This window comes from Phacochoerus africanus, chromosome 11, assembly GCF_016906955.1.
Source record: "Phacochoerus africanus isolate WHEZ1 chromosome 11, ROS_Pafr_v1, whole genome shotgun sequence".
NCBI classification, from domain to species: domain Eukaryota; kingdom Metazoa; phylum Chordata; class Mammalia; order Artiodactyla; family Suidae; genus Phacochoerus; species Phacochoerus africanus.
Genome location: NC_062554.1, coordinates 104,458,648 through 104,478,250, shown reverse-complemented (window position 1 = coordinate 104,478,250; position 19,603 = coordinate 104,458,648). Strand labels below are relative to the sequence as shown.

The window sequence follows — 19,603 nt, the reverse complement described above, 5'->3', positions numbered from 1 at the left end:
CTTAATCATAATTGAAAATATGCTTATTTACACTCCATGAATACTGCTTTCTAATTTATTTGTGAAATAAGAAAGTGTGGCTTTTTTGTACTGGTTGGCTGGAATGTATAAATGGAGACAGTGTATAGTCAAATAAATAATGTATTTGCAAGGTTGTAATGCTGCTGCTTTGAAATAACCAAGAAGAGGTAGAGAAAAGAGTAATTTAGAATTGTGGGGTAGAGTGAATGTCATGTTTTAAAATTTGAGCTGTAAAAATGGACCAGATCTTTACATTGATTCATAAACCAAAAGAAATTCTAGACGTGTCCAAGATTTATAGGCAAAAAATGAAATTATGAAGCATATTAGAGAAAATAGGATAATGAAAAAATTTTTGGTGAGGGGGAAGTTTTTCTAAGTTTAGCAGGAAAAGCCTAATTCATAAAGGAAAAGACTGGTGGAATGAATTGCAGAAAAATAAAATATAAGGTCCTGGATACTGTGAATAAAATAGAAAAACAACCAACCGAAGTGGGGGATGTATTAGCAGGGTGTGTAAGAGAGGGTCCCACATGTGGTCGTGGTGGTGGATGACTTAGGTGATCAGGGACTACTGGGGAGGCCAAGGCCCTTAGCCAAGGGTGTTTGAATCTATTAACATGAAAGCAAAGCCCCCCAGGATTGTGCCAGGTATTGTGATGGAATGAAACCCAGTGGCTTCTAGACAACTTAATGAACATGGGGAGTAATCAGGTCCATGGATGGTATTGATAAGGATTAGGTAAGTAGCATAGATGGAATGCCTGGGCCTCAGTGGATACAGTGTTAACATCGTATTTGAGAACATTCCTGAACCTTTCAGTCCTTCTGGAGCTGTAAACAAATCCGAAGCTTCAAAAAAAATGCGAAACTAATTTGGAAACGTTTGCCTGTATTATTTGAAACCTTTTTGGTTGTAGCTTCCAAAAAGTCACCAGCCAGAAAATGGTTTAGTGCTTTAATTTTTCTTTCTAATGTTTATAAGATGGGCATATACTTCATTAGAGCTGTGTAGTTTAATCATGCAGACTTGTAGCTTAAGTGCACAGGTAATACAGATACACCGAAGTGTGGAGTTTTTGTCTTTGGGGACTGAAAAATTGCCAAGATGAAAAAGAATTCAAATGTCGGAGTTCCCGTCGTGGCGCAGTGGTTAACGAATCCGACTAGGAACCATGAGGTTACGGGTTTGATCCCTGGCCTTACTCAGTGGGTTAAGGATCCGGCGTTGCCGTGAGCTGTGGTATAGGTCACAGACGAGGCGGGGATCCTGCGTTGGCTGTGGCTCTGGTGTAGGTCAGCAGTTACAGCTCCGATTCAACCCCTAGCCTGGGAACCTCCATGTGCCGCGGGAGCGGCTCAAGAAGTGGCAAAAAGACAAAAAAAAAAAAAAAAAGAATTCAAATGTCTCATTCCTAAAGTGGCTAGTTGATAAACAGAGAATAATTTTCTAAATTGGAAGGCTGAGATACAGATTAAAGTTTAATTTCTAAATATAATAAAACTATCATGAAAAAAGGTTAAGTAAGGTTGGTAGTAAGAAGGAGAAGGTGGATTAAAAGCATAGAAAAGCTATTTAAAGTGGAACAGACCTAGTATACTTTATTAACTAATTGAAAACATATTTATTTAGGATCCCATCCTTTGCTCAGCACTGCCTAGCTAGGCAGAGAGGGCTTATTACTATGTGCTAAGCACAACGCTACACGTCTTTCATGGGTTATGTCATTAAATCTCACAATAGCCCTTCACGTAGAATTGTTGCCCCATTTTATAGCAGAGGAGATAGAGGCTTAGGGAGTTTAAGTAATTTCCCCAAGGTTATATGGTTATTAAAAGTGACAGTAGAACCTGCTTTCAAATCCAAGGCTGCTTGGCAGTGGATGGGAGAGAGGGGCGTTACTGAGCTTTCACTATGGCACCAGGTGCCAGGGTCTGTAATTCACATAAAAATCCTCAAGGTAAGTTTCCTTATCATCACCTCAGTTTAAGCAGTGTGCTGTGTGCTCTACCCAGTGGTTAGGTAGTTTGGCTCCAGGCTGTGGTACATTCTGTTCTCACATCAGATATTCATGCTAGCTTTATAATGCCCTTTGGATGAAGTTGTTAGCTTAAATAATTTGGAAAAAGTCTTATTTTCAACAACATTGAGACGGTGTTTATGTACAGGTCCATTGTATTTTATGCAATTAATTATTTTCCTTTTACATCTCATATTCCTTGGATTTTTGGAATCAAGATTCTTAAAAATTAAAATTTGTTTTGCCCTTAAAAAATAAAAACAAACCCAAACTATCGAGATCTACTTTGAAATTCTGAGATTGCCTACAGTATTTCAGTGGTACTGTATTTTATTTTTGTTATGTGAATTTTTAAAATCTTGAATAGGAAAGGACATTTACAAATAGGAAAACATCTTTATATGTGAAATAGTCTGAGTAATAGGATCATGCCAGTTTTATTCACATAAAATTATGTGCTTTAGATTAGTGGTTAGGTTTTTTCTTTTTCCCCTTATTTTTACCATATTTTCCCTTTTAGTGTGTAATCTTTTTACCAAGTCAGTATCAACAGTCTTTTAATTACATTGAATTGGTGCTTACATTTCTGTTGTAGATAGCATTGTCAGTTCTCTCCTAAAAGGACAAGTATGTTATCTGCTCTGTAATTGGGTGTTGCTGTTCACTTGTGCTGTGCTGCGAAGGAGGAGGGGAAAATTAAGGTGTAAAACAGAAGTCTTTTTCTAAAGGAATTAGGGAGTAGATATTAAATATATCTTTAATTACAGACAATCAATAAATTACAGCAAAGGTTAAAAATTTATTAATCTAAAAATTGGGGTTCTGGTTTAATATTTCATTCTTAAGTGACAAAAATGATTCACTGAGCCATATTTTTCAGGGCTAGTGAAATAGAAGTAGCCAAGGGTTGCCTGTCTGTTCATTGCAGTCTTCAACATTATTCCCAATGCTTTTCAAATTATCTAGTAAATTAAATCCAGTTGTTAGCGTTTTGGGCTTGTATTTTATTTGCTGCATTTAAAATCTTCTTGCAGAGCCTTGCTAGTTCTACCTTAAAAAAAAAAAAAAACACCCCTCTGCCTAAAAGAAATGGTACTTCCTGCTTTCATAAACAGTCATGTGCATAGTTTAGCGAGGCCTGATGCCTCTGGAGCTTTTCTCTTTATAGCACCATTGAATCCCAGTCCTAACAGAAGTACTGCGAATCTTGTGGCCTCATTTTGAACAAAAGGGATTAGAGAAGAAAAATCTCTTGATATAAGGCTTGGAAGCAAGGACAGGCAATCTTGGTTGTGAATATTTTCTGATTTTTCCAGAAATCAAGCAGAAGATTGAGCTGCTGATGTCAGTTAACTCTGAGAAGTCGTCCTCTTCAGAAAGGTACAGCTACATCTCTTGCATGAACAATTAATGGTGTAGCATTGCTAAGAAACAGACCAGGACGTATCTTTTTTTCTTGTCAAGTTTGCTATGTAATGTATTGTATTGCATGCTGGTCATTGTGCTGTATTGAAGGTGTGTATTTGGGTGAGCTGTTCCGCTTTTACAAAGGGTAATTGATTTTTTTTTTTTTTTAAATAGTGAAGCCAAATCAGCTGCAGCATGCACACCATAACACAGCAGAGTGCTGGTTCATGTGTGACAGCTGTTGAAGGCTTTAAAAAAATAATTCGCTTAGCTAACAAACAAAAATCTTGCTTTCTTTAAGGAAATACTAGTATTTTTTCTGTATATTTTGAGGTTGTTGTCACGTAAAATTACCAATATTATTTGTAAGATCTGGATTAAAAATACTTAGCTTTTGGTTGTAATAAATATTTTCTTATGTGGAAAGGGAGTGCCATTTGTAAATAGCTTAGGAATTGCATACCCACATATTAGTCACATTCTGAAAGAGAGATATGATGCTTCTTCAAGTCTGTGCTAGGAAATGGAACAGTCACTGCATGCAGTAATGGTTCATGCCTGCAGGTAAGGACAAAATGACTCAGAAGTATTTTTAAAGCAATTATTTTATCTGTCAATCAAATGATTATACCTGTAAGGAGATATTTCCTTAAAATGCCTGTTTTACTTAATAAATAGAATTGATATGTTTATCTCAAGTCAGAAATGAGGCTGTAGTTGCCTGTTTTGATATGTAAATGTATGTTCACTTCTGTTTACCAAAATTGCTTATACTACATAATATTTAAATTGAGGTTCTTGGGCATACAGTTGATGCTTACTTACCTTTCTGTTTGTTACCTAGTAGTTTATACCTAATGTTGATATTTTGTATTTAAGGTGTGTTGATTTGTCTTTTCCGTGGTTAGTTTTCAGGATTATCTTTTTGTTCATAGATTTAATATTTAGGAAAATATCACTGAGAAATAATTTGGTAGTTGAAGAATGACATAGGAAAAACACTGGGGAAAAATAGTAGGTGAAGAACTCAGCATGGTAAAATGAATTTAATTATTGTACACTAGCGTATGGAGGACATGATCTGCTGACAAAATCCTGACATTAAATCAATTTATTAGTATAATTGGATGAAGGGCTCCTGGCTATAATTTAGGGAATTACAAATAAGGGAGATGTTACTGCTTTCTTTAAAGGTTGAAAATAGAAAAATTTAGACACATTTGTGTTTATTTTTATGTAGCTTCTAACTTCTGTTTTGTGACTAGCCATCCAATTTTAAGCATTCTTTTTGCTAAGATGAAAAACAGTCTTCAGCCCTGTGAATATTCTGCCAGTAAAATGGTGGTGATGGGAAGGGGACAGGGTGGTGTAAATAGTGAACCAACGGGGTGCCAACTGTAATGTTAGAGTTCTCTTACTACGAAAAGCATTCTTAATGGCATGACAGTAATAATTATGTTGGCTTTTTGAGTAGCATGTGTTCTCTATTGATAAATAGAAGGTTGAGCAGAATGGATGACTGTTATTGAGAAACAAGTTAGGAATGAGTGACGTTTTTATGGTTAAAATACCCTCTTAGAAGGAAAGACTCTAAAATACTTTGGTGATTATATATATTTATTTATTTTGAAATTATTATTATTGTTTCACCTAAGGTCCTGTCGTTAAATTTGATGGAAAAGGAGGATGAATGGGGACATGGTTTTAAAGATTAGAAATTAGCCACTGTGTTTATGACAACTTTCTACACACAGTTTTACCAGAGCTTGCTGGTTTTGTTTGTTAATCTTTTGGAGGGATGTGTACATATTTATTTGGCAGTCGTGATATGCTGACTTAATGGATTTATAAATGTAGTTTATGGGTCAGCCAACACTTTGCCAACATAGAAGTTGTTTCATTGACGTAGACATATTAAAAATAAAAATCACTCTCCCCCCCCAAAAAAAAATTATACAGTGATGAATAGTCAGATCATTTGTCCTTTTAATTTATTTGGAAGAAATAGAAAAATGAGAATGTGAAATTAAAAAATTCATGGCCTAATAAGAATATACTTTGCCCAGGAATTTAATAGTTCATAGTATCATTACCACTGCATTCTTCGGTTCTTTATTCTCTAATCACCTAAATTTTTGAAGTCTTCACTTTATTTTAAATTAGTTATTTGAGGCATGGCATGAGTCTTAGAGATGCCTAGAATTTACCTATGGTTAGTTTCCCATGTTTTTATTGGTAAAAAGGACGAAGAAACTCTGTCTGCTTTCTTTGATGAGGGGAGAAAGTTCGTAAGAAACCAAGCTATCATTTGTCATGACTGATTTTTGTTACCGTCTGCACTATAAAATGATCATTTGATATTTCAGAGAACTGAGGGGAGGAATGGTGTTTTTAGGTCCAAAATAGAGTAGATATGTATATATAAACAGTGATTTGATATTCCTAAAAATCTTTCCATCTTTTATTTTTAACCTGCTTAATTGGAATTACTAGTCCTGAGACAGCTAGTATTGGTTGAATTATTTTTTTTCAGACAACTTCTTAAAATGGAAAAAGCAAAACAGAAAATAAACTTTATCTTTGTAGATCCTTAAGGATCCTCTATTGAGAATACATACAAATATGGTATGAAGTAATATTATAATGAAGTTTTGAAGGTTATTTTATATCCTAAATTAGAGAATGTTATCTTGACAGATCTCAATACCACCTTGAAATCTTAGATTATTTTTTTTAACAGAATGGGAGGGGCATCCATCCAATGTCATTTGGCAGGGGAGGTATGGAGTATTTCTTTTAAGAATGGCTGACTCATAGGACAAAAACAAATGGGGTGACAAAAGTTATATTTTTTGGTGTTACATTTTGGGAGAAAGAAAAATGTCAACTTACCCATTTTTAAAACTAAGGACAGAAAACATTATTGAGTGAATAAAAAACAGATGAGGCTGATTTGCATGTTATTACCAGTTAAGAGGAAGACATATCTGTGGCAAGAGAGTGTTCTTCTGTAGATTTTAGGAGTAAACCCTACAGTGAGTATTTTCTTTTTAATCGAGCTCCTGTTGAATGAATCAATGTATTCAACTTAAATATGGTAGAGACAAGGGTCAGGCACAATTTTACTTTTTTTTGGGGGGGGGGTTCTTTTCTAGGGCTGCACCTGCAGCATGTGGAGGTTCCCAGGCTAGGGGTCTAATCGGAGCTATAGCTGCCAGCCTACGCCAGAGCCACAGCAACGCCAGATCTGAGCCGCGTCTGCGACCCACACCACAGCTCATGGCAACACCGGATCCTTAACCCACTGAGTGAGGCCAAGGATCAAACCTGCAACCTCATAGTCCCTAGTCCGATTCGTTAACCACTGAGCCACGATGGGAACTCCCACAATTTTACTTCTTTATCTACTCCTACTTAATGTAAAATAAAAATGAATACTTATTTGATACAAAAATTAGGCTTGCAAGATTTTGTTTCTTCTTGCTTTTTCCTAGCTAGAACACTCCTGGAATGAGGAAATTTATGGGATTAGAGTGGGTGGGGAAGAGTAGTAGTAATAAAGGTAATAGCTAGGAAAAAGTAGTAATCATTTATTAAACATTTTCAGACACTAGTTCTAGTGAGGTGAGAAAATTGTGTGTATGTTGGGGGAGCTATTTGGAGGACTCTGGTAAATCATTCCAGAAAGATCCCTAGTGAACGAAAGCACTTTACTAAAATTTTGGTCAAACTGTATTACTGTTTCTTCATTGAGCTCCTAAACAGAATTGGACAATTCTTTTTAAATTTTATTTATTTATTTTTTGCTTTTTAGGGCCACACCTGTGGCATGTGGAGGTTCCCAGGCTAGGGGTCTAATCGGAGCTACAGCTGCCTGCCTACGCCACAGCCACAGCCGCAGCCACACCAGATCCTAGCTGTGTCTGCAACCTACACTACAGCTCACAGCACTGCTGGATCCTTAACCCACTGAGCGAGGCCAGGGATGGAACCCACAACCTCATGGTTCCTAGTCGGATTCGTTTCCTCTGCATCATGATGGGAACTCCACAGAATTGGACAATTCTTAATCAGTACAGAAGATCTGAGCCCAGAGTGCTAGAGCTATGATTTCCATCTAGGATGACTCCAGGGAGGGCTGAAGTCATGAGATGAGGGGCTTGAGAAACTGAGAATCTGTATTCACACTAATCATCACTCTCATCGGCCTCTGTTAGCTGTGAATAGATTTTTTTGTGATTAATAGTGTTGACAGTCAGAAGTTATCTAAATATCAATGCCTCATAGGATTATATTTTCTCAGAGAATAGATACTAAGAGGATCATTTCTTGTTGTATATGTATTTTTGATATTTTTTTGGTGTTGAAATGGGTCCTTGTACTGGAATGGATAAGTAGTATCCTAGGTCTTTAACATCCCGCAAAACTAGCACATAGTTGATTTGACAGATTGCTAGTTACCTTTTATTTCTTGCTTTTTAGGGCCACACTTGCGGCATATGGAAGTTCTCAGGCTAGGTGTCACATCAGAGCCGCAGCTGCTGGCCTACGCCACAGCCACAGCAACACCAGTTCCAAGCGGCGTCTGCGACCTACAGCACAGCTCACGGCAACAACGGATCCCTGACCCACTGAGCGAGGCCAGGGGTCAAACCTGCCTCCTCATGGTTACTAGTTGGATTCCTTTCCGCTGTGCCACAGTGGGAACTCCCTGGTTATCTTTTAAAAAAGAGAGAGGGAGAGGGGAATGATCTGTGGTCTCTCTTCTGTCATATAAACAGGATTGGTGGAGAGTGATGGAGATTGTATGTTGTCCCTCTGCCATATAAAGTCGAATGAAACATACACAGAACCTGTCCTATTTTTGTGTTTGTATTTTAATTCCTTTTATTTTGGAGCCTCTTTAGTGAAGAGAAAAAGGGCATATGATAATAATGCGTGGTTGCAGAAAGCAAAAAGAGAAGTCTGAAAGAATCAAGAGAATGGAAGGGAAAGAATAAATAAATAAGGATGGGACCAGATGAAGAGAGAAGAAAATAAAGGACATTCAGTGGAAAATGATCCAGGGCCAAGGTGTCTCTTATTTGCTCTGTGTTGAATATGTTTTCCTCCATGCCTCTGTAGTGAATAAAGAGGGAGAGGAGAGCCAAATTTTAGAAAAGATTTTCTCTTCATTGGACCTGCCCCCTCTCTTTTCCAACTCAAAGGGTAGGATGGGCAGTTACTCATAATGGCATACTGAAGTTCCCAGGCTACGGTTGAATTGGAGCTGCAGCTGCTGGCCTCCTAGCCTCGTCTGCTACAGATCCTTAACCCACTGAGCTAGGCCAGGGATCAAACCCACATCTCATGGATAACAGTCACGTTCATTACTTCTGAGCCACGACGAGAACTCCCCATCTATTCAATCTTTATGCTTTCTTCTGTTTTTTGTTTTTTCTCTGCCGCCGCAGGATATGGAAGTTCCCAGGCCAGGGATACAACCTGAGCCACACTTTCTTTTTTTGTTTGTTTGTTTGTTTGTTTTGTTTTGCTTTATCTAGGGCCGCTCCCACGGCATGTGGAGGTTCCCAGGCTAGAGGTCGAATCCGAGCTGTAGCCACCGGCCTACACCAGAGCCACAGCAACGTAGGATCTGAGCCATGTCTGCAGCCTACACCACAGCTCAGGGCAACGCCGGATCCTTTAACCCACTGAGCAAGGCCAGGGATCGAACCTGCAACCTCATGGTTCCTAGTCAGATTCATTAACCACTGCGCCATGAAGGGAACTCCCAACCTGAGCCACACTTTCAACCTAAGCCATAGCTGTGGCAACATTAGGTCCTTTTAAGCCACCGCACCCACCCATGGATCAAACCCTCCCATGGCAGAGACAATGCCAGATCCTTAACCCACTTTGGTGCGGCAGGAACTCTGCTTTATTCTGTTTTTATTTAATATTTAGTAATATTTAAGTTGAAGATATATGTGGAAAGGTGCATAGATCACAGATCATTATAATATTCAGTTTCTTGATTTTGGTTTTTCTTTTGTAGTTAATGGTTTATGTGTTGTGTCTAAGAAATCTTTGCCAAGCTCAGGGTCACTTAAGATTTTCTGCCAGGATTACTTAACGGAAGTTTTCAGCTCTTAATATTTAAGTCCCTGATTCATCTTGGGCTTTAGAATTAAGATAGAGATTGAGATTATTTCTGCACATGACTAGTCAAATGTTTTATCTGTTTTTGAATATTCTATGTAATGGAAATCCTCTGTGTACTCTTCCAGTCAGTTTTCTTCCATCATTACCTATGTGAGATTCATCCACGTTTTTGTGAGTAGTTGTATTTGATTCAGTCTCTTTGCCGTATGGTATTCATCATATGAATATACCTCACAATATATAAATAATCTATTTTACTACTGATAAGCATGGAGGGGGTTGCAGGTAGTGCTATTATGAGTAATGCTGCTGTGAGTATTTGTATACATGTCTTTTGGTAAATGGACCTTTTCATGACATTTCTGTTGTGTAAATTCCTAGGAGTGCAGTTGTTGAGCTTTGGTGGATATTGCCAATTCTCCAAAGCAAATGTGCCAGTCTTCACTCCCACCAGCTGTGCTCCAGGTCCTTGCCAACTGGCTGCTGTATATGCTTTTTCCCTTCCTTTCCCCTTCCCTCCTTTCCCTGTTAACATTCTGGTTGGGTGTGCCAGTGTGACCTAGGGTTTGAGCCTTTTTTGAGAAGGATTAGAAGCAGATAGGGGAATACTTCTGAGTACTGTCTTTAATAAAGAAGGTCAGAAATGAGAAGTTTAGGCCAAACAGGAGCCATAGGATATAGTCATCTGAGGCACTGCTCTCCCACTGACTGCTTCTAGTCTTTTACCTGGCTTCTAGAGGCCATAGGTGTTACCACCAGTTTTCAGATTTGGTTTCAATAACAAAACCATTTCTTTTTTTTTTTTTTTTCTTTTTGTTGTTGTTGTAGTTGTTGTTGTTGTTGCTGTTGCTATTTCTTGGGCCGCTCCCGCGGCATATGGAGGTTCCCAGGCTAGGGGTCTAATCGGAGCTGTAGCCACTGGCCTACACCAGAGCCACAGCAACGCGGGATCCGAGCCGCGTCTGCAACCTACACTACAGCTCACGGCAACGCCGGATCGTTAACCCACTGAACAAGGCCAGGGACCGAACCCGCAACCTCATGGTTCCTAGTCGGATTCGTTAACCACTGCGCCATGACGGGAACTCCAACAAAACCATTTCTTATCTGAACCTTATTAGAAACCTCTCTTGTAAAACATAAAAGAAAAGCTTGAACTGGGAAGCAGGGAAGTAACCAGAGCCCCAGAATTGTTGGTACTTAACCACCCGCCCCTGACAACCACTCTCTAGAGCTCTGATCCTCTCTACTTTAAAACCCTTGATGTAGGTAGGCCACCTAGGTCTGACCAGGAAATTATGACATTTTTTATATGTTTCAAGTATTAAATTTTATATTGTTCATAGTCTCTAAAATGTTAATATCATATACCAAATAAAAGTGTGGTATGGTCATAATTTATTTTATCTAGAAGCAGTTGTTTCTAAATTATTTTGTTCGTTATATATTTAAACTTTAATTCTGTTTCCTGATGCTTCTTGGAAGGGTTGCCACATTATAGCCAGAGCAAACTTTTCAGAATGCATATCTGCTCAGGTAGGTAACTCTACTTTACAGACTCTTCTGCTGCTTCCCATTGGTCTTGGCATAAAGGTAAACTCCATACCTGGGCCATTGAGCACCTGAGTTCTCCAGCCTAGCTTCATACTTCTCAACTTTGGTCAGGTTCCTCCTGCCTTGCTGCTCCCATTTCTTTCATCTCAAGGAAGCCCTGCCTAGCTCAGATTACACCTATTATAAGCCCTCACAACCACGCCTCTCTCCTTTGTAGCATTTGTCACAGCTGCTGTTTGACAGTGGAGTATATTGGTGACATTTGGTCTGTTTACTTACTATTAGCCCCAACTTAAGATCTTAAATACAGAAGAGCTTACATTACAAAATGGCATTTATTTTATATCATCATTACATTTGTTTTAATGTAAAATGGAAATTAAAATAAATCTGAACACTTTTTATCTCTGAGCCACACTGGTAGCATCAAACAATAGCCTTTTATTAATACCATACTTTTTTGTTTCTCTTTAACTGATGAAATGCATATTTTTATTATATGTTTTATAAGTTTTATAAAACATATGTTTTTTAAGTTTTATAATACTTTTTGAAGGTTTCTTTTCTTTAGAAAGGAATCTTTGCATCCCTACCAGAATGGCAGAATCAGTATTATTCGCCTTTAAAAACAATTACTATTAAATCCTGTCTAGATTCTGTTGTTTGATAAAGGCTTCAGGCCTGAGCCATATGCTCCCTCTCTGTTTACAAGGGAAATTAAATTGGCCAGTGTCATAAAAGGGCTTAAGTGTGTGTTAGCACCATAGTGAGACTTACTCTGTTATATACTCATATAGACTGAGAGAACCTTGGGAAAGAAGTTCCCTTCGTGGCTCAGCGGTAACAACCTGACTAGTATCCATGAGTATGCAGGTCGATCCCTGGCCTTGTTCAGTGGGTTAAGGGTCCGCTGTTGCTGTGAATTGTGGTGTAGGTTGCAGATGTGGCTAGGATCTGGCGTTGCTATGGCCGTGGCATAGGCCAGCAGCTGTAGATCTGATTTGACCCTAGCCTGTAACTTCTATATGATGTGGGTGCACCCCAAAAAGAAGGAAGGAAGGAAGTACATTGGGAAAGAAGTTATTTTCACAGTAAATGATTCAAGACCTAGTCCAGAGTTTCACCTAAGATCATTTTGTATACCAGCAGTGGCATTTCCTCTTCACTTAGGGCCCTGCCTAAATGGTAGATTGGGGAAATTTTGAATAAATGTGAGCAGCTATTATGAGAATAACAATGGCAGCCATAAAAAAAAACAACTGCTTTTAACAATCATATTGCAGATCCCTTTGTAGGATAATTCTTTATGTGCCAGTAGTTGGAAGAAATGAAAACTAATTTTAGTGTAGATTACGTTTGTTATCCACCTGTCTTCCACTCATCCATTCAACATTTAACAGCAGCTGCTATGTGCTAGTCACTCGGTTATTGGGAAATCAGGGAGCAGCGGAGGCAGCACAAAAGCAAACGAAGCTTGGATGGGTAGCTTACCCCTGACATACCTTGGTGAGTTTCTTGGGTATGCAGGGCTGAGTACTGTGTCATGGATGACTCCATGGTCAGAGGCCATTTGTACTCTTTGAAAGGTTACAAATAACCAACACTAACAGTTTGGAGAACTTATTTTAAGACTAGAGCTGTGGTGAAGGGTTACAAACACAGTTATCTACCAAAGGCCACTTTAAATGACTAATGAGGGCCTGCTGGGGACTCTAGCCAACCGGAGACCATAACCCCATCTAAAGAGGTGGCTTTGGAGTTCCCATCATGGCTCAGTGGTAATGAACCCGAGTAGTATTCGTGAGGACGTGGGTTCAGTCCCTGGCTTGGATCTGGTGTTTCTGGGGCTGTGGTGTAGGCCAGTAGCTGTAGCTCCAATTTGACTACTAGCCGGGAAACTTCCGTATGCCTCAGGGGTGGCCCTAAAAAGACACACACACACTCACACACACACAGACACGCACACGCACACACACACACACACACACGGCTGCTGATCACTTCTTTCTATTTACTGCCATTTAGAAGAATTTGAATCTTTGATTTTCATATAAGATTTAAATGATGGCACATGTACAAAAAAAGCCAAAACAGCAAGTGATGGCACAAATTAAAAACAAAACAAAGCAGAAACTTATGTCAGCCTTAAAAAAAGAAGAATATCTATTTATCCAAACTCGGTTCATGGTAAATGTTATTCTGCTGGTCTGTAGCACATTGATTTACAATTAGTGAGCCACAGACCTATGCAGATTTATTCTAAGGAGATACAAATCCTATGAGTACTAAACATTATCTATAGAATATAAACCAGACAGTTGTCTTGCTAAGGCATGTGTTTCTGGGTTTTTCTGACATTTCAAATATGCAAAAACACCTCTGACCACTCCTCTAATAACCACATATTAAGATACCAAAATTCAGGGAGTTCCCGTCGTGGCGCAGCGGTTAACGAATCTGACTAGGAACCATGAGGTTGCGGGTTTGGTCCCTGGCCTTGTTCAGTGGGTTAACGATCCGGCGTTGCCGTGAGCTGTGGTGTAGGTTGCAGGCGCGGCTCGGATCCTGCGTTGCTGAGGCTCTGGCGTAGGCTGGCGGCCACAGCTCCGATTAGACCCCTAGCCTGGGAACCTCCGTATGCCGCAGAAGCAGCCCAAGAAATAGCAAAAAGACCAAAAAAAAAAAAAAGATACCAAAATTCAATTAGATATCAACTCTTTGGAGTAGAAAGGGACCCCAAAAGAGATGTGTTTCTCAAGCTGGGAAGTTGGTATTTTTACTCATTTATTCTACAAATATTTATTAAGTAGTCATTGTCTTGGAACTTAGATTTTTTTTTTTTTTGATCTTTTGTCTTTATAGGGCTGCACCTGTGGCATCTGGAGGTTCCCAGGCTAGGGGTCTAATCAGAGCTGCAGCCGCCAGCCTATGCCAGAGCCACAGCAATGCAGGATCCAAGCCACGTCTGTGACCCACACCACAGCTCACAGCAACGCTGGATCCTTAACCCACTGAGCGAGGCCAGGGGTCGAACCTGTAACCTCATGGTCCTAGTCGGATTTGTTAACCACTGAGCCACGACGTGAACTCCTGGAACTTAGATTTTAATAAATAATCTGAAAATTACAGAGGCAGAACAATGTTCTGTTTGTGCAAATGCCACCTGGATCCTTTTTTTTTCCCTATCCCTTTCCCCTTTTTCTTTTCACCCTTTATCCTCATCCCTTTACACAAAAAAAGATTTTCGGGGCTAGTTAAACTAATATCTGCAATGCAATAGAAAAAGCATCAGAAAATACAGCTCAGGGTAGAAAGTTATAGGGGAGGACAGTCAGATCTGTGGTGTTTGCCGTGCAGCTACTGAAGGTGTCTTGACGTACTTGGCTTCAGTTTTACTGACAACCATAACATTGCTGTTATCTATAAGGAGAAATTACACTAGCTTCTGCAGGAGAACTAAAATTTTCCTTAATTATGATTATTAACATAATCTTTCCCACATATCTCAGAAGATAATATTTATTCATTTTAGAAAACTCAGATAAAAAAATAAAAAATACTATGCTTTTATCATTAAAAGCCATTATTAATTTTTTGTTGTAAGTTTAATTTTTTTGTTTTAGTATACCTATAAAAATCAAGCAGGTGTACTTAAACATTAATAACACTATCACCTGGGAGTTCCCTTCATGGCTCAGTGGTTAATGAACTAGACTGAGAACCATGAGGATGTGGTTCGATCGCTGCCCTCACTCAGTGAGTTAAGGATCTGGTGTTGCCATGAGTTGTGGGGTAGGTTGCGGATGTGGCTTGGATCCCGTGTGGGCTGTGGCTGTGGCTTAGGCTGGCAGCTGCAGCTCCGATTTGACCCTTAGCCTGGGAACTACTGTATGCTGCAGGTCGCCCCCCCCCCCCCGTAAGTAAGTAAGTAAGTAAGTAAGTAAGTAAGTAAATAAATAACACCATCACCAACAAGAAAACCCAGTATCATATGACAAATTATTTTTGCAACTAGCTTTTTACACTTAACATATGCAATTTTTATAATGTTAAGTTATCTTAAGTTCGGTAATTTTTTTTAATGGGATCATTTTTTAAAGGCTGCATAGGATAGAGGCCATGTTATGGATAGATGTACCATCATTTTATTTATTGAGTCTTGGTCTTAGAAATGGACTCATCTGCAAAGCCAACTTATAAAGCCTCTTTTAAAGGGATTATTAAACTGCCTTCAGAATGGTGCAGCCTTATGCACTCACTGGCAGTGTACAATGAACCTTTTATTTACTCCCTGATTTGAGATTCTTACATTAGTCTTTTTTTGAGTGTTGAATATATGACTCTGATCAATATGTTAGATAGTACTGACTTACAGTCCCTTTGCTCCTTGGCTCTTCCCTCTAGTTAAAGCCAGATACTGTTGTGGTACCTTTGGTGTTTCATCAGTGTTCTGTGAAAGCGAATTCAGTATGATCAACTTTTTTTTATTTTGCTTTTTAGGGCCACACCTGCGGCATATGGAAGTTCCCAGGCTAGGGGTCTAATCGGAGCTGTAGCCGCTGGCCCACACCACAGCCAGAGCTACACCAGATCCAAGCTGTGTCTGTGACCTACACCACAGCTCACGGCAATGCCGGATCCTTAACCCACTGAGTGAGGCCAGGGATCAAACTTGTGACCCTCTGGATACTAGTCAGATTCATTTCTGTTGAGCCATGACAGGAACTCCCAAATTTTAATTTTCTAAGAGATTTCAAGAAGTTAAATGACCCAAGCTTCTCACTCCAGACAGATGATAAAACATTCAACACAGATGGTTGGTTTTCCCTTTTTATTTTTTAAAGATGTACAGGAATTAAGATTCTTCAATCTTCCTTGTTTAACCCAGGCCTCGTGAATGTTTATTAAGTATTCACTGACTATTGCAAAATTTAATCATCTTTTAAATCAGGTCTTCCTTTTGACAAAATGAATTTGGGGGTGGTGGTGCTGGAATTTGAATCTTTTGTGGGAGTAGGGGTGGGAGTGTGCTTTCTTCAGCCAGAGGACTGGAATCTAAAATCCAAATCTTCAGGTCAGGAGTTCCTGTCGTGGCTCAGTGGTTAACGAATCCAACTAGGAACCATGAGGTTGCGGGTTTGATCCCTGCCCTTGCCCAGTGGGTTAAGGATCCGGCGTTGCTGTGAGCTGTGGTGTAGATTGCAGTCATGGCTCTGATCCCGTGTTGCTGTGGCTGTGGTGTAGGCCAGTGGCTACAGCTCTGATTAGACTCCTAGCCTGGGAACCTCCATATGCCTCAGGAGCGGCCCTAGAAAAAGGCAAAAAGACAAAAAAAACACAAAAAAACCCCCCAAAAAACCCCAAATCCTCACGTCAGCCTTGCAGACTAAAGAAGCAGCATGGCAGAAGTCAGAGTGAAATGAAATGTTGCGGTACCATCTGGGAACTCTAAATAATTCCATAAGGCTGGGAAAGAGGTAGAGGAAAGGATAGGAAAATCGGTGAGAGAGTTGTTGTACCCTGGTGGCAAGGTCTCTTCTGTGCAGTGGTAAGATTTTTGAATTTTATGCTCTAGTTTACAAGAGCCATTGAAAGGTTTCAGTAAGGAAGATCTTCTGCTCATCTTGAGAACAAGTACATGCTCCTCTGGGCATAAGTAAGGTCTTTTAAGGAAGTTCAAAGATAAGACATTTTTCCTTCTAGGATTGAAGTTGCAAGATATCCTGTAGAGTTGGTGGCAAAATGTTCATTGGTTTTGGAAATGGGTGGAAAATTATAGCAGAACTTAAGTGTTTGAGTGACAAAGGGCAGATGAATTCTTTGATGTTGTGAGGATTACCAAGAGAGGCATGAAATATGTTTCTCTGCAACTACAGGTTCTCATATTAAGTGAAGTAAGTTAGAAAAAGAAAGACAAATAGCATATTATATAACTTATATGTGGAATCTAAAATATGGCACAAATGATCCTATCTACAAAATAGAAACAGACTCACAGACATAGAGAACAGACATGGTGGTTGCCAAGGGTTGGAGGGGAAGGAGTGGGATGGACTGGGAGTTGGGGGTTGGTAGATGCAAATTATTTAGAATGAATAAGCAGTGAAGTCCTGCTGTATAGCACAGGGAACTATATCCAGTCACTTGTGATAGAACGTAAAAGATAATATGAGAAGAAGAATGTATGTATATGTATTACTGCATCGCTTTGCTATACAGCAGAAAATGGCACAACCTTGTAAATCAACTATATTTTAATAAAGAGAAAAAGAAAAAAATATGTTTCTCCAAGGCTTTAAAAAGATGGTGGTTCCTTGTTTGTTTAGATAGGTAGAGATACTGTAAAGACAGATACTTAACCTTGTATTTTTTCTGTGTTATGGTTAATGATCACAGGATCCTGATAATCATGAATATGAAATATTAAAAATTGATTGACTCAATTTTCTGTCACATTTGTAATAGTTTGCCCAGTGGATATATATTAAATATCTCTTCTGTAAATTGCTTAAAATATTCTAGGCCAGTGCTGTACAATAGACTTTCTGCAGTGATGGAAGGTTCTATATTATATAGGCTTGCTTTATTGAGCATTTGGCTGCCATGCCCAAATAACTAAATTTTAAATTTTATTTAATTTAAAATTGAAAATCACTGAACATTTTCAATTGAGAATACCAGTGAGCTCTGTTGTTTTAACTTTTTTTATTTAGAAAAGAGTATTTTTTTTTCTTTCCTGAGCTCCACCCTATTCCATTTTCTTTTATTTTGCTCTTTTTATTCTGATAGTACTATAGTGTATGGGTAAGATGGTTTATTTCTTTTAACTCTTTTTGGTAATATAAAGGAAATTGCATTTCCTAGTTATTTATTCTTTGATAAACATATTTTTAGCTTATTTAGAAGATGCTTAGTTCCTCTTCCCTTTAAGGGAGAAAATATCACTTAATTATTTGCCTTCACACCACTTAACTAAATTTTAAATCTTCTTTTTAATGTTCTGCTAAGTTAACACTGTTGGAAGATGTTTAGTTTTAAAGAGAAAGATAAAATGAGATAAACATTTGCAGATGTGTTATATCTGATGAAAGAGAAAAAGATAAATAGGTGAATTTATGGTTTAAGGTATTCAGTGTGTACACACATTCACAAACACATACATACACAGATTATTCTGTTTGCTTTTCTTGACCTTGTTTTAGCCAGAGCTTAAAAAAACTCCAAAATTTTGATTTGAAAATCACATTTTATCCCTTTCACTAGGCTTCCCCCCACCCCCATCAGTTTAGCAATGATTGTGGTAGTAATCTTTGGACATCCTGTTTTGGGGGTCAGGATAATCCTTAGCTTGTGGGAGGAACCTGTGTTTAATGCAGGAATGAAGAATGTTTACAGTTGTGTTGAGTACAAAATTATGTTCATTTATGGAAGAGGAAGTCTGATGGGATTAAACATAGGATCGTGAAAGTTTTTTTGTTGCTGTGAAGCTCAGTCTTTTTCTTAAGAGATTAAAAAAATTCTTCCTTGCCCTTTTGAGTATTTTATTTCAACAGTTTGTGTTTAAAAAAATGAAAGACTTCTTTATAGGATCCTTGGCTGCCTGTCATATAAAATACACCTTGGTCTATCTGTAATTTTTTTCTCTCTTATTTTATTTTTTGCTTTTTAGGGCCACACCTGAAGCATATGGAAGTTCCCAGGCTATCAGTTGAATTGGAGCTGTAGCCGCTGGCCTACACCACAGCCACAGCAATGCCAGATCCGAGCTGCATCTTTGACCTACATCACAGCGAGGCCATGGATCGAGCCTAGGTCCTCATGGATACTAGCAGATTCATTTCCGCTGAGCCATGACAGGATCTCCCTGATTTTCTCTTTAGTTTAGGACTGTCATTTTTTTCCTGGGCTTTTGCATTGAAGGAAGAGAATACATTGAATGAGCTGGGCAGTGTCCAGTTCATCCTCACTTTATTCCTCTACTCTCACATCCCCCTGAGGATCTGAGGTCAGCCCTGTTCCCAGCAGCGGCCTGGGCCCTCCTTGGTGTTCCCCTAAGGAAATACAGTTATTACTCCCTTACATTAAAATATTTACTGGTTACTGACAAAGATGGAACTGATTTTCATAATAGTAAAACTTACCTGCTTTCCCCCACTTGATAGTTTAATGTAATCACAGATTTTTATGGAGAACATTAACGGGCTTCTGATTCTTAGGACTAGATGTTATGAAGTATCTCTTTGTAGAAATACTTTTAGATAAATCCAAATCAAGCATTTTCCAAGAAATTTCTTCAAATTTAATGTTTTAAAAGTGGATCCATTGAAGTTAACCTTTTCTTAAGAGGAGGCTCTTGCTAGTTACTTGATTTGGTACTTTTTGTAATTCTCAGCTTTGAAATTCCTAGTAATGGTTCATTGGCATCAGGCCTTGCATGTATGTAGCTTAAAACCTGT

General features: G+C 38.8%; 1 protein-coding gene across 6 annotated transcripts in view; it reads left to right on the top strand.

Moving 5' to 3' along the window:
* The window catches only part of SRPK2 (SRSF protein kinase 2), a 266,705-nt gene that overhangs the window by 115,559 nt on the left and 131,543 nt on the right, over positions 1-19,603 (top strand). For 2 of the 6 annotated variants that reach the window (XM_047753707.1, XM_047753702.1), the window contains exon 3: positions 3,359-3,422. The exons of 3 other annotated variants lie outside the window; for them this stretch is intronic. In XM_047753707.1, the coding sequence (XP_047609663.1) occupies positions 3,385-3,422 (38 nt within the window). In that variant the 5' untranslated portion in view covers positions 3,359-3,384. Of the gene's footprint in view, positions 1-3,151; positions 3,423-19,603 lie in introns of those variants that run through there. One more of the 6 variants, XM_047753706.1, reaches the window with a different exon arrangement.